Raw genomic sequence first — 22,785 nt, forward strand, 5'->3', positions numbered from 1 at the left:
AGTAGGTACAATTTGAAAATAGTTACTTCAAGCTAATTTCTAAAATACTCACAATATAAGTGAGCAAAAACAGAATACAATAAGCGCATAGTATGTTTAATGTAGGCCTCATGAAAATAATAGTTTTCATATACAGTTGAAGTCGGAAGTTTACATACACTTAGGTTGGAGTCATTAAAACTTGTTTTTCAACAACTCCACAAATTTCTTGTCAACAAACTATAGTTTTAGCAAGTCGGTTAGGAGATACACTTTGTGCATGACACAGGTAAATTTTCCAAAAGTTTTTGATTATTTCACTTATTATTCACTGTATCACAATTCCAGTGGGTCAGAAGTTTACATACACTAAGTTGACTGTGCCTTTAAACAGCTTGGAAAATTCCAGAAAATGATATCATGGCTTTAGAAGATCCTGATAGGCTAATTGACATCATTTGAGTCAATTGGAGGTGTACCCGTGGATGTATTATAAGGTCTACCTTCAAACTCAGTGCCTCTTTGCTTGACATCATGGGGAAATCAAAAGAAATCAGCCAAGACCTCGGGAAAAACATTGTAGACCTCCACAAGTCTGGTTCATCCTTGGGAGCAATTTCCAAACGCCTGAAGGTACCACGTTCATCTGTACAAACAATAGTACACAAGTATAAACAACATGAGACCACGCAGCTGTCATACCCCTCAGGAAGGAGACGCGCTCTGTCTCATAGAGATGAACGTACTTTGGTGCGAAAAGTGCAAACCAATCCCAGAACAACAGCAAAGGACCTTGTGAAGATGCTGGAGGAAACAGGTACAAAAGTATCTATATCCACAGTAAAACGAGTCCTATATCGACATAACCTGAAAGGCCACTCAGCAAGGAAGAAGCCACTGCTCCAAAACCGCCATAAAAAAGCCAGACTACAGTTTGCAACTGTACAAGGGGACAAATATTGTACTTTTTGGAGAACTGTCCTCTGGTCTGATGAAATAAAAATAGAACTGTTTGGCCATAATGACCATCGTTATGTTTGGAGGAAAAAGGGGGAGGCTTGCAAGCCGAAGAATACCATCCCAACCGTGAAGCACGGGGGTGGCACCATCATGTCGTGGGGGTGCTTTGCTGCAGGAGGGACTGGTGCACTTCATAAAATAGATAGCATCATGAGGATGGAAAATGATGTGGATATGTTGAAGCAACATCTCAAGACATCAGTCAGGAAGTTAAAGCTTGGTCGCAAATGGGTCTTCCAAATGGACAATGACCCCAAGTATACTTCCAAAGTTGTGGAAAAATGGCTTAAGGACAAGAAAGTCAAGGTATTGAAGTGGCCATCACAAAGCCCTGACCTCAATCTTATAGAAAATTTGTGGTCAGAACTGAAAAAGCGTGTGTGAGCAAGGAGGCCTACAAACCTGACTCAGTTACACCAGCTCTGTCAGGAGGAATGGACCAAAATTCACCCAACTTATTGTGGGATGTTTGTGGAAGTGTACCCGAAATGTTTGACCCAAGTTAAACAATTTAAAGGCAATGCTACCAAATACTAATTGAGTTTATGTAAGCTTCTGACCAACTGGGAATGTAATGAAAGAAATAAAAACTGAAAGAAATAATTCTCTCTACTATTATTCTGACATCTCACATTCTTAAAATAAAGTGGTGATCCTAACTGACCTAAGACAGGGAATTGTTACAAGGATTAAATGTCAGGAATTGTGAAAAACTGAGTCTAAATGTATTTGGCTAATGTGTATGTAAACTTCCGACTTCAACTGTACTTCAAGAGGTTCATAGAATTTGTTCTAGCAATGCACTTGAAGCATACAACATGTTAAACCTTTGTTTCAAAATAACTACAATTTTAGGCTATCCTTGTGTTAGGAGTGTATGGAGATCTTTTTAATGATCTCATAATTTTCAATAACCACCGCAGAGTAATGAGTGTAGAATAATGTATTAACTTGTGTTACTTCACACTCGAAATAATGAGTAAATAATATCTCTGTGTGTGTGTGTGTGTGTGTGTGTATGTGTGCAAAATATTTCTCTCTTTTTCTCCTCCAGAGTATTCTAAAAGGGCCTATCAAGGGGTTAGGGTCAAGCACACAGTGAAAGATTTACTGGCAGAGAAACGACAAAGACAAACAAATGGACCGAGATATAGTGTGAGTACTCAAAGTAAATCTTGTATGACTGCTTTTGCATTATTATTATTTTTTAAATTAATGATGTATTTATTTTCATGACCATAATGCCTACCTATAAGTCCCTCGGCAGTGTGCTTTTATTTCTCCACTTCTCAGCCATGAGTGAAAGATAAGCCTATGGGTAAATAACAGAACATAGGGTTTAAGAGAGAAAAAGAAAGGCAAGCAGACACATGAAAACCCCACCATGAGCAGGACAACAATAATACACAATGGCTAATGGTCATGACCTCTAGAAGTTGTGAGGAGGATAGCTAACACAAACCCTTTTTTGGTCTGCCAGGTTGGTCTATGCAAAGTCAGATTCTCGCACACCTGCCGACCGATAATGTTCTCCACGCAGGCCACAGACAAGCCAGTCATTGTTTCCTCAGGCATAGCGAAATCGGCCTATGAGACATCTGCCTGAGCAAACAGGAAAAGCTTTTCATCTCCCAAGCTACCTGTCAATGCCCTTTACAGGACTCCATTTGTTTTCTGTTAACATTGGCATGTCCACTCGCTAGACACTACCTACACTCTTCATGGAGAGATCCTGATGAGGCATAAACAAACTGTGAGCTAGATGCCATTAGTTTCCACATCGTAAACCATAAGACATGCTTTCACACTCTGTGACCAACCTCTCATGCCTGGACTGTATGGTACTTTTGAAATATCAATATCTATGCAGAAATAACAAACTGTTAAATTCATGTTGAATCTCCACAGACTACAATTTGTTTTGAATATCAAGAAACAACCTTTGTGGCAGAACAAAACTAAATGTGATGTTGAATCGGATGATTGGGTTATAAGTGATATTTCATTTGTGCCCAAAAAACACTTGAATGATAAATTCATAATAATGTTATGCAAAAATGTCAGAGATTTGCCAAATGAATTCTCTTAGAGGTCAATGGGTCCAAAGCAAACAGCAGCAAAGATCACAACACCAGGAAGTACTGCTCTTATTGCTTAATACTGAGTTGAGTCACTATTTTCCTAAACAAAACTAGGTTGATGTTGTCAACGCCACCACCGAAACCTCTGCTTGAAAGCGAAAATGTAATAGACTTGGGTTCTGTCATACTTAATTCACAGTATTAAGGGAATACTATTAACTCAGAGTTACAGATATCATCTTGTGGATGGATTGGTAAGAGACAAGTTTTACCAAGCCATCAACAGTTTTTGACTTAACGCTAAATTAGATTGGATTATATTATACTCAATATCCAATGATACTGTGTGTTTGTTTTATTCTAGTAGATTCTTTGTCTTCCTTTGTAAACATGAGAGGTGTGTACCCAGGATCATGGGGTGAACAATACAGACAACAAGGTATGGGCCACACTATCTAAAGGTTGCCTAGACTTTCTCTGATGCTCTCTCTCTCTCATTCTAGTTTGCAGTCTTTTATCCCAGAGAGAAAGGCCATTGATAGACGTTGGCAAACTTTAGCCACAAAGTGATTCAATTCAAGTTGCAACATGGACCCATAGAAATCAAAGGGAAATATATTTGACAACAGTCATGCTGCCTCAATGACAGGACATAGACCGTCTTACATAATCTCAAGTAATAATGAACTTCAAGTTTTATAAAGAAGAATATTAAAGAGATATAACCATAGATACACTGCTCTATTCATTTGTGACTTGTGACACAAGTAAGACCTCTGACTTTCAGCATCAAGGAATGCTGAGAGAGAAATGGCATTAGCCAGCTCTTCCTTACTCAATTACAGTAGCCCATACTATATGCAGAACTGACTGAGGTTTGGACATTATTAGGGCCAGCTGGCCATTCAGTGTATCTTCACTGTTGTGTTATTGTGGAGAAAAGAGTACTTTTCAAGGGTCTGTTTATGTTTTATTTGTGAACACTTGGGTATCCACAAATACTTCATATAATGAATCAGAGTAAATAGTCATGTAGAACTAAAATATGTGCACCCTAGTATGCTCCCAGATGCTCGGTCTTATAAGGACAACATTTTGACTGGTAACTGGTTTTCCTTTAGGACAGCCTTTTCACCAAATACGCCTGCATATAAAAACTTAAAGAATGCCAACGTTATTTTCAGCATCCTTGTAGAGACCATCAACTTTTCTTTAGCAGCTGTCATACAACACATTGTAGCCCAACATTCTTCACAGATCAGCTCTTTATGAAGACCTGTGGCTGGTGATGGTAGTTGCAGTACCGTTTCAAGGCACACCCCAATTGTATTGTGTTGGTAGTGCATCAGCAGTTTTCCTCTTATGTGGTGTCCTGCAGCAAAATCTCGCTTAGAGCCCCCAAAATGCTAGAAACAGGCCTGGGTAGTTGTTAGCCTCCCCATGCAGGTGTATTGTGTCTCTCCATCAGGTGCTTTGCTGTGAACTGGGAGACCATGACACTTTAACAACATGATTTCCATACGCAGCCTTCAGAGAAGCACTGAGGCATAGACCTGGTCCACATAGGGAAGTCTTGGTATGGGCAAATTGAATTCAAATCCAACCCTCAAAATTTGCTTGCCTTCCAGCCAACACAGCTTATATGCAAACAAAAGAGAGATTGTCCTCCTTTTTAACCCTCGCTGTGAGTGTGTGTGTCGCTCTCTTTTTATCCCTGTAAGTGTACAGTATATCTCCCTTTCTAACCCACATACAAACATTTTGACTATACTTTCTAAAAAGCTTGCTATACACGTAATGCAAAAAGTGTCTTCAATAACCGTAGACAGAATGGAGACTTGTCCTTTCTATATTTTACTTCAGACTCCACGGCACCCAGGGGGATACTAAACCCATTAAGAAGTGTATTAAACCCCATAATTAATCATTTAACTGACTTCTGCATTATATGCTCTTCGTAATGCTATCATAAAGGTGACACAATGCCTGCTATAAAAGTGCATGGTGGTTAATGTTTTTCAGTCTATAATGATCATGACTTGATCTGGGGGGGTTTTCTCCACAGAATGGCACTGTATACTTTGTTACTGTCCATGTTATGTGTTCACATCAAACATGAAAAAAGGCCAGCACTCACTTGGGTCACACTTTTTTTTTTTTGGATAGTCCATCTGTAGCTGCTCTACACATTGTAACACTATCAACACACTATATACTGATAAACAACTGTGTGCTAAGGTTGCAGTTAGGTTTAGGTGTACGGTTTATAATAAGGCTAAGGGTTAAGGTTAGGTTTAGGGTTAGGGTAAGGTTTAAAATTAAGATTAGGTTTAGGGTAAGGGTTAGGGTTAGGCTTAGGTTTAGGGTTAGGGTTAGGGTTAGGGTAAGGTTTAGAGTAAGGGTTAAGGTTAGGGTAAGGTTTAGAATAAGGCTGAGGGTTAGGGTTAGGGTAAGGTTTAAAATGAGGGTTAAGGTTAGGGTAAGGGTTAAGGTTTAAAATATGGTTAAGGGTTAGGGTTAAGGTTAGGGTAGGGTTAGGGTTAGGATAGGGTTAGGGTTAGGATAAGGTTTAGTAGATAGTTTTTTGAAATGTTACTGATAGTCTGTACACTCTTAGAAAAAAGGGTTCCTGAAAGGGTTATTTTGGGAGGGATAGGGTACTACCAAGAACAATTTTCATCTGAAGAATCCTTTTTGGAAGACAAGGGGTTCTTTATAAGGCAAAGGGTTGTACCTAGAACCTTTTTCATGCTAAGAACCGTTTAAAAAAAATGTTATTTGATGAATCTTTAGAAGGAAAGAAGTATTTTTTTCTACATAGAACCAATATGAATCATTTTTTTCTATCATATTTTTTTTCATTCTTCAAAATAGTGACTGAGCGTTAATCTTTACCTTAATGTTTAAACTTGAACATCAGGAGTTTGAGTAATCTGATAAGCGTAAAAAGATATATGTGAGAATGTTTTAAACTGTACCTACATGGCAATATTTGTAAATGTATCTGGCATTCCCTTGATCATTTTACATATACACTAATGACACAGTTGATTCTCTACCATCTCTACCATGGTTTCTTTCTTTCAAATAAGTATTTTCTGTGATTTTATTGAACACTGAGTAGGAGAATAGAAGGGAGTCTGAGCAAACCAGCAGTGTATTGTATGGTACACAGCAAATTGTTCACTTGGCCAGTGTTACCTCGTGTTGATTTTTCAGTGTAACATTTCTAGTGTTGATTCAGGATTTGAATTAACTCTGTAAAGTGGTGTAACTGTGATTGTGTCATTTTTACTCCACGCCCATCATTATAATATTTCCCAGCATTTTTTATTTATTTCATTTTTATTTTACCTTTATTTAACTAAGCAAGTCAGTTAAGAACAAATTATTATTTACAATGACGGCCCATCCCATCCAAACCCTAACCCGGACGACGCTGGGCCCGATTGTGCGCCGCCCTATGGGACTCCCAATCTCAGCCGGTTGTGCTCTATTGCAGGTTGATTTTCACAATTGTTTGTTTCAATATCAGTGTTTTTGCATTGATTGGTTGATTAATCTTATGCTACAAAAAAATAAATAACATACATTTTTCTAAACTAATCCATTTTGTTAGTAATTGGACTTATTACACCCATTACTGAGATGGTTGTTTCAGTTAAGATGATTTAGGTAGTCTTCCTTATCAACCTTCTCTACCCTGGCCGTCATTCTGAATGCTGATTGCGGATGAATAAAAGTCCCATTTGTTGGATATCCTCACTCTGGCTGGATTCCAAGTTGAATTCCTCATCACTTTACAAGCCAGCATAATGTGACTTGCAGGCCTGATGTGGTCTGTAAACCAGGAGTTTCCAACTACTGTGTTAGGGTATAACTAGGCCCTGAGAGAAAGGCCTTATGATGTATCTAATGTATTGTCATTAAAACATTTGCAAATAATACTTGTCGAACCATTCATGCAGGGTTCTAGGAAGGAACCTTCCAAAAAAATAAAGGTTTTTGGTAGAACTGTTCATAGAGGGTTCTAGAATGAATAATTGAAAGAACCCTTCATATAGGATTCTACAGTTAGAACCTTTAGAAGATAAAAAGGTTATTGACAGAACCCTTTATGGAGGGTTCTAGGAAGAACCCTTCATGGAGGGTTCTATGTATACTGAACAAAGATATAAACGCAACATGCAACAATTTTAAAGATTTTACTCAAGGCCTAATTTGTAAATCGGAAGGTGCCGGGGGAAAATGTGAGTGCGAAAGGGTGGTGACCTAGGGAGCTCTGAGGTACCGGAACGCAAAAATCCCCTATAATAGGGAAGAGCGAGGTATGTTGTCACACTTTTCACACTGTCTAACATTTACTGGGCACAATACATCAGAATGGTATAAATATCATACCAAATGAAAGAAGGAAGTCTTGGGCACATATTTGGTATTCATTACATCTTCATATCTTATTTCAGTACGGAGTTGTAAACTGTAAAATAGAGAGTGTGCACTTGTGACAATTTGCCCCATCAGCGGGTAAATTGTAACACTACAGCAGGTAAATTGTAACACTACAGCAGGTAAATTGTAACACTACAGCAGGTAAATTGTAACACTACAGCAGGTAAATTGTAACACTACAGCAGGTAAATTGTAACACTACAGCAGGTAAATTGTAACACTACAGCAGGTAAATTGTAACACTACAGCGGGTAAATTGTAACACTACAGCAGGTAAATTGTAACACTACAGCAGGTAAATTGTAACACTACAGCAGGTAAATTGTCACATTGGATTATCAACAAATAAGAACACAACTCATTAATTGTGAATATAGATTTTTTTTAAACCAATTCAACTTCATTAAAGAACTCACAAAAACAATCATGCCTAGAGAAACTGACAAATCATGCCTTTCAATCAAAACAATAATGCTGGCAGAGCACACATTAATTAAGTGGCACGTACACTTTACTTTGAACGTTGAAATCGAACGTTCTCTGGCGTGCACATAGATCCACGGTAATTGTTGGAATCGGAATGGAATGTAATGCTGCAGATAACTTGCTTAAATGTTTAATGTCTTAACAAAACAGACGTGGTGTTTAAACACACTAACGCACAGTTTTGTATCAGCCTATACGACGTACATCCGTATCTGACTAATCAGACTCATCTTCAGTCACAGTTCTGGCATACATAAATTGCCTGGCCTGAGGTGCTGTCACGACTTCCACTGAAGGTGGTTCCTCTCCTTGTTCAGGCGGTGCTCGGCGGTCGGCCTACTAGCCATCACCGATCCATTTTTTTTTTCCGTTTGTTTTGTCTTTGGTTCATTCACACCTGGTTTTCATTTGCTTTAATTTCTGTGTGTATATTTACCCCTGTTTCCCGCTTAGGTTTGTGTGGGATTATTTTCATGTTGCTCGTTGAGGTTTTCCTCAGTTTATTCACGTGTGTACAGTGTTGTAGGAAAAGTAAGGAGCGTCGTTTTTCTCCTTCCGTGAGTGACTGTGTGTTCCTATGTCTTGGGCGTTTATTGGTATTGTACCTGAACCATTTTGGACTTGCCTATTAAAGACGCTACTTTGACATCTCTGCTCTCCTGCGCTTGACTACCTTAACAACCTCAAGTACAAAGTCGCAACAGGTGCAAGCATCATGGTCCCATTTGTTGCATCTCACACACTTCACCCAAGTCTCCCTTGGAAGGTTGTTTTAAAATGGCTCCACACAGACGAGGCAGAAGCACTCTTCATCTGAGGATGACTCTTCTACAATTATTATTTTTTAGCTGTCTTCTTGTTCTTTGCAGATCCAGATTTTGACCCCCCTCCCATTGCTTCCCTTTCTTTGGAAACAGCCTTTTGCTAGATTGTGCCTTATTCTTTTCCATTTCTAGTGCCTGCTTTACTGGTATGTCAGTTAGAATCAAATCAAATTTTATTTGTCACATACACATGGTTAGCAGATGTTAATGTGAGTGTAGCGAAATGCTTGTGCTTCTAGTTCCAACCATGCAGTAATATCTAACAAGTAATCTAACAAATTCACAACGACTACCTTACACACACACAAATGTAAAGGGATGAATTAGAATATGTACATAAAAATATATGGATGAGTGATGGCCGTGCGGCATAGGCAAGATGCAGTAGATGGTATAGAGTACAGTATATACATATTGTCACGACTCCCACCGAGGGTGGCACCTCTTCCTGTTCGGGCGACGCTCGGCGGTTGTCGTCACCGGTCTACTAACTGCCACCGATCCCTTTTCCTCTTCTGTTAGTTTTGTCTTATTGGTTACACCTGTTTCTTGTTTGGGTTTTGGTTAGGGCTATTTAACCCGGTTATGCCCGCCTCCTTTTGTGCAGGCTTGTTTCTCTGTTCGTTTTGTGGATGTACTATTTTCTGATTTTGTCACGTTCCTGACCGGTTTTCTGTTATTTTGTATGTGTTTGACGGTCAGGGCGTGAGTTTGGGTGGGTAGTCTATGTTATGTGTTTCTATGTTTGTATAAGGGTGACCTGATATGGCTCTCAATTAGAGGCAGGTGGTTTTCATTTCCTCTGATTGAGAGCCATATTAAGGTAGGTGTCTTCACACTGTTTGTTACGTTAGTGGTTGTTGTTATTTCTTATGATGTTTTGTAATTATTCCCTTTGTGGAATTTTGCTGTGATTTTTTTGAGTAAACGTTTTGTGTTTCGCTCAACACCTGTGTCCTGCATTTGACTCTGCTACTTCACCGCACACAACCCTGACAGATTTTCTCCGGACTGTTTGGGTCCTGTTTTTGGGCCGGTCATTGTATGCGCCTGGTGTTTTTGGCGTGACCTTTTCTGTCAGCGGAATACATACGGTTGTCCTAAGCCCTCTGCTCTCTGCGCCTGACTCCGCACCCACTACTCCTAGAAGTCCTAACACATATGAGATGAGTAATGTAGGGTATGTAAACATTTATATAAAGTGGCATTGTTTAAAGTGGCTTGTGATACATTTATTACATCCAATTTTTTAATGATTAAAGTGGCTAGAGATGAGTCAGTATGTTGGCAGCAGCCACTCAATGTTAGTGATGGCTGTTTAACAGTTTGATGGCCTTGAGATAGAAGCTGTTTTTCAGTCTCTCGGTCCCAGCTTTGATGCACCTGTACTGACCTCGCCTTCTGGATGATAGCAGGGTGAACGGGCAGTGGCTCGGTGGGTTGTTGTTCTTGAGGGCAGGTAGTTTGCCCCCGGTGATGCGTTGTGCAGACCTCACTACCCTCTGCAGAGCCTTACGGTTGTGAGCGGAGCAGTTGCTTTACCAGACGGTGATACAGCCCGACAGGATGCTCTCGATTGTGCATCTGTAAAAGTTTGTGAGTGTTTTTGGTGACAAGCCGAATTTCTTCAGCCTCCTGAGGTTGAAGAGGCACTGCTGCGCCTTCTTCACCACGCTGTCTGTGTGGGTGAACCATTTCAGTTTGTACGTGATGTGTACACCGAGGAACTTAAAACTTTCCACCTTCTCCACTACTGTCCCGTCGATGTGGATAGGGGGCTGCTCCCTCTGCTGTTTCCTGAAGTCCACGATCATCTCCTTTGTTTTGTTGACATTGAGTCTGAGGTTATTTTCCTGACACCACACTCCGAGGGCCCTCACCTCCTCCCTGTAGGCCGTCTCGTCGTTGTTGGTAATCAAGCCTACCACTGTAGTGTCGTCTGCAAACTTGATGATTGAGTTGGAGGCGTGCATGGCCACGCAGTCATGGGTGAACAGGGAGTACAGGAGAGGGCTGAGAACGCACCCTTGTGGGTCCACAGTGTTGAGGATCAGCGGGGTGGATATGTTGTTTCCTACCCTCACCACCTGGGGGCGGTCCGTCAGGAAGTCCAGGACCCAGTTACACAGGGCGGGGTCGAGACGCTTGGTCTTGAGCTTAATGATGAGTTTGGAGGGTACTATGGTGTTAAAGGCTGAGCTGTAGTCGATGAACAGCATTCTTACATAGGTATTCCTCTTGTCCAGATGGGTTAGGGCAGTATGCAGTGTGATTGCGATTGCGTCGTCTGTGGACCTATTGGGGCTGTAAGCAAAATGGAGTGGGTCTAGGATGTCAGGTAGGGTGGAGGTGATATGGTCCTTGACTAGTCTCTCAAAGCACTTCATGATGACAGAAGTGAGAGCTACTGGGTGACAGTCATTTAGCTCAGTTACCTTTGCTTTCTTTGGAAAATGAACAATGGTGGCACTCTTGAAGCATGTGGGAACAGCAGACTGGGATAAGGATCGTTTGAATTTGTCCGTAAACACACCAGCCAGCTGGTCTGCGCATGCTCTGAGGATGCGGCTATGGATGCTGTTTTGCGCCGTTTTCTTCATTGCAAGCTGGGTTTTTGGGGTCCAGCTTTTTGATATGGCCGGTTGTCCTCTGGAGTTGGTAGTCCACTGTCAGCAATGGCATTGATGTACAAGGGTGAGCTGGTGCTAGCATAAGAACTGAGCAGGTCTGTGTCTTAGCTCATGCTAGGCAGGGCTGGAATGGTGCTGGGGCCTGGCAGGTATTGATTGCGGAAGTTGACATGGGGGAATATAAAATATGGAGGTCTACTATTCCCTGTGGCTGAGACAGCACAAGCCAGCGTGACAAGGGTTCCCCTTTCAGCGGAGGTCAGTGACCCTACTTGTTTGAATCCACGTCTGCCCCCCACTTTCTCAGGTTTATGTACAGTGGTCACCCTGGTTTCATCTACATTCCATGTGTCTCCTGGTCCAAATTGATATCTCTGTAGCACTTCTGCTACATTGTCAAAGAAATAATTAACATTTTCTCTGTTGAAGATACTTGCCCTGGCAAGGCTAGTTGCCTCTGGCTTTCTCAGCGACAGCGTTGGGTACCTCTTTTAAACCTTTTCTCAATAGGGGGTGCTGTTGGCACTTTGTAATAATTTCGTTCCCAAATTAAACTGCCTCGTACTCAATTCTTGCTCATACAATATGCATATTATTATTACTATTGGATAGAAAACACTCTAGTTTCTAAAACCGTTTGAATTATATCTGTGAGTAAAACAGAACTGGAGTTGGAGCAATTTTCCTATGAGGATGTGAGAATGCTGAAATCTGCAGGCTGTTCTGAGGTCCCTTTATTAATTTGCCTGTCTTCTATTGGTTGAGATGCACTGCATACGCCTTCCCCTCGATGTCAGCGAATAGTGAGCATTGAAATGGTGTTGCTAGGCTGATCTGAGAGCTTATAAATGGGCTGGCAACGTGGGGTCCTTCCTTTCTTCTCTTCGCCATGACGCAAAAAGGACCTCTGGATGTCGTTCTAGAAAGCTCCCGTTATAGCCCTTAGATATATCTGGCTCTGTTTTTATTCGATATAGGTGTTAAAGACATCATAATGTTGTTATTTTAAACCGAGTTATATCAGTATATTGCGATTTTTGGATATTTATTAGTGCTGCGTTATAGTGAGTTGGACACGTCCTTGCCACATGGCAAATGTTTACTGCTAATTCCAACGTTGAAGGCCACAATCTACAACCGAGCAACGATTATTTTGGAAAAAGGACAACTTGCCCAACATTCTGATGGGAACATTTTCGAACAAACTCTCTATATATTGTGTAATATGATGTTATAGGACTGTCATCTGACGAAGTTTGAGAAGGTTAGTGATAAAATTAATATCTTTTGCTGGTTTATTCGTTATCGCTATTGTTGGCCTGAATCAATGCTGTTGTGTGGTTGGCTATTGTAGTAAGCTAATATAATGCTATATTGTGTTTTCGCTGTAAAACACTTAAAAAATCTGAAATATTGTCTGGATTCACAAGATCTTTGTCTTTCATTTGCTGTACGCTGTGTATTTTTCAGAAATGTTTTATGATGAGTATTTAGGTAATACACAATAGTCTCTGTAGTTATTCTAGTTGCTTTGGTGAGAGTTGTGATGGTGGCTGCAATGGTAAACTATGATTTATACCTGAAATATGCACATTTTTCTAACAAAACATATGCTATACAATAAATATGTTATCAGACTGTCATCTGATGAAGATGTTTCTTGGTTAATGGCTATTTATATCTTCATTTGGTCGAAATTGTGATAGCTACCTATGCAGGAAAAAAATTGTGGGAAAAAAAAGTTGTGTCTTTTGCTATCGTGGTTAGCTAATAGATTTACATATTGTGTCTTCCCTGTAAAACATTTTAAAAATCAGAAATGATGGCTGGATTCACAAGATGTGTATCTTTCATCTGGTGTCTTGGACTTGTGATTTAATGATATTTAGATGCTAGTATTTACTTGTGACGCTATGCTAGGCTATGCTAGTCAGCTTTTTTACTGATGAAGTAGAAGTTAAGAAGCCTGTAAACCACTCCGAGCTGGCCTTTTCTTTTTCTGCCCACATTGGCGCGAACTTCAGCTGGTGTGCCACAGCAAACTGGTAGGCAAGTCTTCTGACCTCACTTGGCGATATACCAAAACAAATGTCAGCTGATCTAGTAATATACTGAACAAGCTGCATCTCCAAATCAGGAGAAAATTACCTGCCGTGGCTTTGTATAGCCAACCACTCTTGTTGGCATGGCTGTCTGAATTTCAACTTCTTCTCTGGAAACCTTTTCACAATACCGAGTCAGAGTACGGTAATTTATGTCAAAATCCTTTGCTGTACTCATGATTGATTTGTTCTGCAACTTCACCTGCCTCACTGCCTTTAACATTATGCCAGTTAGTGTGCTGCCATTCTCTGTCTTTCTTTTATAATTTCTAACCATCTTTCTTTCTTTCTTTCTCTCAAAAACACATTTCCTCATTGCAATTACATATTCATTACAGGCTTATTATGCCCACCTCCCTGTCTGCTATCCTAAATTCATGACACTGTATGAAGTAGTGTGTGTGTGTGTGTATTGATATACTGTCTCATACAGTAGGCATGTAGTATGTTAGTAGACACACACACACACACCAGAGCCTGTCTTGTGTAGTCCAGGGATATGTCTGCTGCTTTAAACTATACATGTATAATAATCAATTTACAGTAACATTTAATACTATTATCAGAGCTGATTACACAGTATCACAATGTTTTTTGAGCATGTTCCATGTGTCTATGTATACTGGGGCAAGTTGTCAGATGTGAAGACTTGCACCAACATCATTTAGACAACTTGCCCCAAACTGACATGTTGGCTAAATCTCAAGGTTAGCTCAACATAGGACTGCAGCTAAAGTATCAAAAGACACGTTATTGTCTCCTCTACTCAGTGCAAAAATATCATTTTGAACATTCATACCTAACAGTTTTATTGCATAACATGTAAAGTGCCAAAAAATGTTTTAAGTGGAAAAATAAGAAACTTGTGCTCACCTCAGATTAGAGTGACCTTGACCACATGTGAACAGGAAGTTGACCATAGAACATGTAGTCACACAAAGTAGCTATTTGATTTTTGAGATAGCGCCTCTAGTGTTGGAGGTATGAACATTTTGACAACTTCCCCGTGTGACAACTTACCTCGCTCTGCCCTAAGCATTGCATGCATATAAATGCATTTGCATAGTGGCATAGAGCAGTAGAGTAGACGCACTAACAGAAGTTGCAAACATATAAACGGATTTCACGCAAGACTTTGGCATATTTTTTTAAATGCATGGGAGCACAGAACTGGGAAATCTCAGACTTCCAACTTCAGTGTGTTCAAAAAAAGTCTGGGAAGTCGGGAAAAACGCTGACTGGGAAAATTAGTTTTGAAGGGTCATCCAACTCGGGAATTCCAAGTTAGGAACTCAGGCCTCTTTTTAGAGCACTGACATTCCGACTTGAAGATCCCTGAAGTGATGATTCGAACTTGTTTTTTCGAGTTCCCAGTTGTCATGAAAGCACCACTTTGACACTGACAAACTGAGAATCTGAGATCAATAAAAACGAACTTGTCTTGAATCCATCAATAGCCTAGGCCTAGGTGTGTGAAGACACATATTGTAGACTACAATATGAGGAAATTATGAGGAGATTACAGTGTCACCCAATGATGCTGCAGCTCACACGCTGGTGATGGCCAATGCGCTCGTGCCAAAAGCCTCTCTCTTGTTTTACTTTGTAAAACAATAGGCCTATTAGGAAGTTGAACAAATATTTTGGTAGCAAACAGTAGACAGATTAGAGAATTCTCTTTTCAGCAGGGGCCATTTTCTTTCCAACCTGTGTTTTCCAGCAATTGTATTTTAAGTATTGCGAAAGCCCTGTTTTGTCTGCACGCTGTTTGTTCAATAACAGATTTGCTGCGCGTTCCCGACTGTAGGCTTTGCCTTGTTATTGGGCTACACTCCACAGCTAGGATTTTTTTTTTTAAGTAGCTGTTGATTCTCTGTGGCTAAGTTATATTCTTTCTCATGGTGTAGTAGGCTATTCTGAAGTATTTCACTTATTTCTGAACAGACAGCAGTAACTTTGGCAAATGTATTTCAATATATCTGGGGATCCTCCAGAACCCTTCACACGGCTATGATTCTATAAGGAAATAAATTATGAAGTGCAACGCTGGAGAGATGAGAGTAGCAGGCTCATTCATGTCTATCAGAGCAGAGAGAGGGAGAGAGATCATAGAAAGTAAATCTTGTTCCAGTTCTGTGAGAGACACAGGCTTGCTTCTCATAAAGCCACGGTCACACGTTGGTCTCAAACAGGTTACAATGTTGCCTAAACCATAAACCTGGGCCGGCCCAGGTGGGATAACTTACAAAGAATCAACTCAATGGAGCTTTTATTCAAATTTTTACATTGCAAAAAGTTCCATGAGAGGTGCCGGATCTGGCCAAATAGGTCCCAGAACAAAACAGTCTAAAAATGAGAGGTGCCGGATCCTCTTCCGGCAGGATCCAGCACAAATTAAGCACTGATTTGACTGAGTTACAGTTCATATAAGGAAATCAGTAAATTGAAATAAATAAATTAGGCCCTAATCTATGGATTTCACATGACTGGGAATACAGATATCAATCTGTTGGTCACAGATACCCTTAAGAAAAAAGTAGGGGCATGGATAAAAAAAATCACGATCTGGTGTGACCACCATTTGCCTCATGCAGCGTGATACATCTCCTTTGCATAGAGTTGATCAGGCTGTTGACTGTGGCCTGTGGAATGTCGTCCCACTCCTCTTCAATGGCTGTGTGAAGTTGCTGGATATTGGCTCGAACACGCTTCGTACATGTCTATCCAGAGCATCCCAAACATGCTCAATGGGTGACATGTGTTGTGAGTATGCAGGACATGGAAGAACTGGGACATTTTCAGATTCCAGGAATTGTGTACAGATCCCTGCGACCTGGGGCTGTGCATTATCATTCTGAAACATGAGGTGATGGTGGCGGATGAATGGCATGACAATGATCTCATCATGGTATCTCTGTGTATTCTAATTGCCATCGATACAATTCAATTGTATTCACTGTCCATAGCTTATGCCTGCCAATACCATAACCCCATTGGGCACTCTGTTCACACCGTTGACATCAGCAAACAGCTCGCCCACAAGATGCCATACATGTGGTCTGCGGTTGTGAGGACGGTTGGACATACTTCCAAATTCTCTAAAATGACGTTGGAGGCGGCTTATGGTAGAGAAATTAACATAATATTTTCTGGCAACAGCTCTGGTGGACATTCCTGTAGTCAGCATACCCATACATAGGGTTCCCCTACGTCTACGATGACAAACCAAAGAACCGTATATATGGATCTACTTAGCACATTTTTTCCTAAGTGTAGGTAGTCTGTAGTGCATCTACAGATGAACTATCCAAATAAAGTGTTACCCTCACTTGGATGTGAGTAACATTTCTTGAAGCTTTGTTTGAATTTTCTTTATATATCGGCTTGTGCCTTCCTCAGCGCGTGTGTGGTGGCATGTTATGTGTTACCAGAATCAGACCTGTTTTTATAATGCCATGGATCCAGGCTTTAATGTGTGTCTGTTCTTTCATTTGTAGGGAGGAACATCCAGTCAATCGTCATTTGTCCAAATGCCAGGTGAGAAAAATCTCTGGGTAAATTATGTAATTATTGATGAGTCCCACTCAACTCTGCTAATAGTGTTTGAGGTAAGGGAAGTACAGTATTATAGACAAACTTTCAAATGTCACATCCACTAGCAAAGTTCTGAAAAAGTGGAATAAAACTCAAGGCACAAAATGTTCACATAACCACCAGAGCTTTGAATGTGTACTCCACACTTATACTGTATGCTTTGTTCTGATAGCTACTGCCCACTAGAAATGTTTTCCTGCAGGTATAAGGCTTTATTACTTATTAGTTCTAAGCATTTATGACCCTTCATAAGATTTATAATATGTTATGTCTCTCTATGTAGGACATGTTTTACTGACTCAAAATTGTTGTTATTTAGTCAGGATTTTATGAGATTATAAAATCACAATATAAGGGCGTCATATATATTTAGGATAAATCTTACAATGATTAAAAACACCATAATGCATTGTACCTGGGCGGCGGGTCGCCTAGATGGGGCGGAGGGTCGCCTAGACGGGACCTGCTAGATGGGACAGCAGGTCGCCTAGCGGTTAGAGCGTTGGGACAATAACTGAAAGGTTGCTTGTTCTAATCCCCGACCTTGCAAGGTGAAAACATCGGATGTTCTGCCCTTGAGCAAGGCAGTTAACCCCCACAACTCTTCCCTCGGGTCTGAACATTTTAATTAAGGCAGCCCCTAGCACCTCTCTGATACTGAGGGGTTGGGATAAATGCAGAAGACACATTTCCATTGAATGCATTCAGTTGAGCAACTGAGTAGGTATCCCTTTGCCTGCAGGCTGTAAGTAAAGTGTACAATCCATTCATATACACTAACGGTCAAAAGTTTTAGAACACCAACTCATTCAAGGGTTTTTATTTATTTATTTTCACTATAATAGTGAAGAAATCAAAACGATGAATTAACACATATGGAATACTAGTAACCAAAAAAGTGTTAAACAAATCAAAATATATTTTATATTTGAGATTCTTCAAATAGCCACCCTTTCCATTGATGACAGCTTTGCACACTCTTGGCATTCTCTCAACCAGTCACCTGAATGCATTTCAATTAACAGGTGTGCCATGTTAATTTGTGGAATTTATTTCCTTCTTAATGCGTTTGAGTCAATCAGTTGTCTTGTGACAAGGTAGGGGGGTATACAGAAGATAGCCCTATTTGGTAAAAGAACAAGTCCATATTATGGCAAGGACAGCTCCAATAAGCAAAGAGAAACAACAGTCCATCATTACTTTAAGAGATGAAGGTCAGTCAATACGGAACATTTTAAGAACTTTAAACATTTCTTCAAGTGCAGTCGCAAAAACCATCAAGTGCGATGAAACTGGCTCTCATGAGGACCACCACAGGAATGGAAGACCCAGAGTTACCTCTGCTGCAGAGGATAAGTTCATTAGAGTTACCAACCTACCAACCAACCGAAATTGCAGCCCAAATAAATGCTTCACAGAGTTCAAGTAACAGACACATCTCAACATCAACTGTTCAGTGGAGAATGTGTGAATCAGGCCTTCATGATTGAATTGCTGCAAAGAAACCATTACCAAAGGACACCAATAATAAGAAGAGACTTGCTTGGGCCAAGAAACACAAGCAATGGGCATTAGACCAGTGGAAATTTGTCCTTGGTCTGGAGTCCAAATTTGAGATTTTTGGTTCCAGCTGCCGTGTCTTTGTGAGTGTGGGTGTACGGATGATCTTCGCATGTGTATTTCCCACCGTAAAGCATGGAGAAGGGGGTGTTATGGTGTGGAGGTGCTTTGCTGGTGACACTGTCTGTGATTTATTTATAATTCAAGGCACACTTAACCAGCATGGCTACTGCAGCATTCTGCAGCGATACGCCATCCCATCTGGTTTGCGCTTAGTGGGACTATCATCTGTTTTTCAACAGGACAATGACCCAACACACCTCCAGGCTGTGTAAGGGTTATTTGACCAAGAAGGAGAGGGATGGAGTGCTGCATCAGAAAACCTTGCCTCCACAATCCCCCGACCTCAACCAAATTGAGATGGTTTGGTATGAGTCGAACCGCAGAATGAAGGAAAAGCAGCCAACAGGTGCTCAGCATATGTGGAAACTCCTTCAAGACTATTGGAAAAGCATTCCAGTTGAATCTGGTTGAGAGAATGCCAAGAGTGTGCAAAGCTGTCAAAGGGAAAGGGTGGCTATTTGAAGAATGTGTGTTACAGTGGGGCAAGAAAGTATTTAGTCAGCCACCAATTGTGCAAGTTCTCCCACTTAAAAAGATGAGAGAGGCCTGTAATTGTCATCATAGGTACACTTCAACTATGACAGACAAAATGAGAAAAAAAATCCAGAAAATCACATTGTAGGATTTCTAATGAATTTATTTGCAAATTATGGTGGAAAATAAGTATTTGGTCACCTACAAATAAGCAAGATTTCTGGCTCTCACAGACCTGCAAGAGATCTTGCGTGGAGCCCCAGATCGAGGGAGATTATCAGTGGTCTTGTATGTCTTCCATTTCCTAATAATTGCTCCCACAGTTGATTTCTTCAAACCGAGCTGCTTACCTATTGCAGATTCAGTCTTCCCAGCCTGGTGCAGGTCTACAATTTTGTTTCTGGTGTCCTTTGACAGCTCTTTGGTCTTGGCCATAGTGGAGTTTGGAGTGTGACTGTTTGAGGTTGTGGACAGGTGTCTTTTATACTGATAACAAGTTCAAACAGGTGCCATTAATACAGGTAACGAGTGGAGGACAGAGGAGCCTCTTAAAGAAGAAGTTGCAGGTCTGTGAGAGCCAGAAATCATGCTTGTTTGTAGGTGACCAAATACTTATTTTCCACCATAATTTGCAAATAAATTCATTAAAAATCCTACAATGTGATTTTCTGGATTTATTTTTCTAATTTTGTCTGTCATAGTTGAAGTGTACCTATGATGACAACTACAGGCCTCTCTCATCTTTTTAAGTGGGAGAACTTGCACAATTGGTGGCTGACTAAATACTTTTTTGCCCCCCTGTATATGTGTTATTTCATAGTTTTGATGTCTTCACTATTATTCTACAATATAAAAAATAGTAAAAATAAAGAAAAACCCTTGAATGAGTAGGTGTTCTAAAAAATGTCACTGGTAGTGTATATATATTTTTCCATTTAGCGGACACTTTTATCCAAAGCAACTTACAGTAGTGTGTGCATGCATTTTGGCTGGCACCAGCCAAAATCGCACCCCACGATCCTGACGTTGCTCCATGCTCTACCAACCGAGCCACACAGAACCACTTGCTACTATTGTTTTCTACCTGGTTCCCTTTACAACAGGGTCTCACATGATCCCTGGCTACTACAGCATGAGGCGACCCTTCATCTCTGACTCGGACTTCTCCCCCAAGCAGTTTTCAGCCGATGTCTACTCCTCATCCCTTGGGGGCAAGCCTCTGGGTTGTGATTCATCGGCCATGTCGGGATACTCCTCCTTCAAAGACAGCTACTACCAGGAAACGTTCGGAGACTACCGCAGTTCAGCCTTCACCACCGGAGGGAGCTCCATCTTCCCCAGCTCCGCCCTGTCCGGTCTGCTACCATCTTTCTCCGGAGAGTCCCCCCACTTCCTCCTGGTAAGGCACTCTGTCAGTGGTTAGTGTTGGTAATAGAATGGGACTGTTGAGATATGGCTTCACATTATGGGCCAGTTTCTTAAATATGGTTTCAATTCTAGTCCTGGACTAAGAAGTGAGTTCAAGGCTAGGCTAAATGCAGGAAACGGTCCCTATGTGGATTTGTGTTTTATGTGATGTGAGATGGTGCAAAGCATGTAAATAGCGCTGAAGGCTGGAGCAGGTAGGTACATCCAAATAAGCACATATTTCACACAAGCATGAAGGAAAAAATCAATCAAATTCCACAAGTAAAAGTGTTTTCCTGTTAGTGATTGTGGTTCGAACCCAGATCTGTGAGCTACACAAGGCTTTGTTAGCCCACTGAGATAAAGCCTAGACATTAGCTCAGGGAGCCAACACGTCTTCAGCAAGGTTACTTTTATTTGATGTTTAACCTTTATTTAACTAGGCCAGTCAGTCAAGAACAAATTCTTCTTTACAATGACATCCTACACCGGCCAAACCCAAACGACGCTGGGCCAATTGTGCGCCGCCTATGGGACTCCCAATCATGGCTGGTTGTGATACAGCCTGGATTCAAACCAGGGTGCCTGTAGTAATGCCTCTAGCACTGAGATGCAGTGCCTTAGACCGCTGCGCCACTCGGGAGCCAATCATCACATGAGCGTGGTTCCAACCCAACTCCTTTACACATACATTTTAGGGCATTCCGCAATCTGCAAAACCAACAAAAAATACACATTTTTCCATCCTCTCTAACACATCTCTATCATTTCCTCTGTCTGTTTCTCCTGCAGAGAGATTCATGGGAGCAGTCAGTGGCAGACCCAGTGACCCAGGGAGAGGGCTTGTGTGCAGACGGCCTGACCTCTGTTCCAGTCTCCCTGCCCAGCCCCGACCCTCCTGGGAGCCCCGCACAGTACCGCTGCTCCACCCGTAGCTCCTCCATGGCATCGGCGCAGCCCTATGCCCTTCACCCTCTGGAAGAAGTACACTATCACACCTCTTACCCTGCTGCCTCCACTTTCACATGTCCTTCCTATATGACTGTCTCCAATGACCTAGCCTCCAAGATGGCCCCTCTAGCTAATGAGGACTCTGACAGTACCCTCACCACACATAGTGACACGCACTCGTGGGTGAAAGAAGATGTCGGAAGCTCTTGGTCACCATATGAGATTCGGAGGACTTATTAAGTCAATTTGGAAACAACCTGTCCTTCACAGAAAAACTAAACAATGCTGATGCAAGCGATTCAGCTCCTTTTGATCCAAATATTTGACTTTTTGTAGACTTTGCTTATCGCTTTATAGAAGTACAAAGTGAAACTTTTACTTATTTGACCCTCCTAAGTCCCCTGGTGACATACAGTAAGAGCTGGGCGCCCACTGGTTGCATCAACGTTGTTTACACGGCATTTCAATGAAATGACCTTAAGCCAACATGGAATAGACATTGAATTGACATTTACGATTCAGTGGTTAGACCTAGAATGACTTTGCCTGTGTTCAAATGTTTGAAGTAGATGTGTTTCTATACCGTCATTATATTACAAAAACATCATTTTTATTTATATACTGCCATGGCGACAATTACGATGAACATGTGACAACGATCTTTATTTTTGCTAAAGGTTGTTTTACTTTAACGTTCTTCTTTACTTAATATCATCTTGTTGTCTGCTTTAATAACCAAGTCAGAGTTTGTCAAACTGTATCTGCTTCATGTTAGCCTTTACTCAATGACGCTTTGGTAATGAATATGTATGTTTTTTAAATCTTTCGCATCTTTTAGGATTTTGTTGCAAAACATTCTTTAGTAGTAATAGGCAGAGGTGACAACTCAATGAAAAGTCTTGAATATAATGAAAGACAATCAGAGATGCCCATCTACAGAATACTTCAAGAAGTGAATGGGAATCTACACCTGAATATTTTACTTTCAAAGACAATGCAGTGATCTGAATTGGTCAATGGGTGCAAGTGATTTACCATACTCCCAGTTTCCCTGATTAATCAATGCTTCCTTTGTTTGGCGTTTCATTTCAAGAAATAAAAA

General features: G+C 40.9%; 1 protein-coding gene across 1 annotated transcript; it reads left to right on the plus strand.

The window, feature by feature from the left end:
* The first annotated feature begins 17,060 nt into the window (after positions 1 to 17,060).
* On the plus strand, positions 17,061 to 22,783 carry LOC129822102 (POU domain class 2-associating factor 2-like). The gene is made up of 3 exons (XM_055880055.1): positions 17,061 to 17,111; positions 20,429 to 20,724; positions 21,525 to 22,783. Exons 1-3 carry the CDS (start codon positions 17,105 to 17,107, stop codon positions 21,921 to 21,923), a joined length of 702 nt encoding a protein of 233 aa, XP_055736030.1. The 5' UTR covers positions 17,061 to 17,104; the 3' UTR covers positions 21,924 to 22,783.
* Positions 22,784 to 22,785: the final 2 nt, after the last annotated feature.

Source organism: Salvelinus fontinalis, chromosome 24 (genome assembly GCF_029448725.1).
Source record: "Salvelinus fontinalis isolate EN_2023a chromosome 24, ASM2944872v1, whole genome shotgun sequence".
In the NCBI taxonomy this organism is placed as follows: Eukaryota; Metazoa; Chordata; class Actinopteri; order Salmoniformes; family Salmonidae; genus Salvelinus; species Salvelinus fontinalis.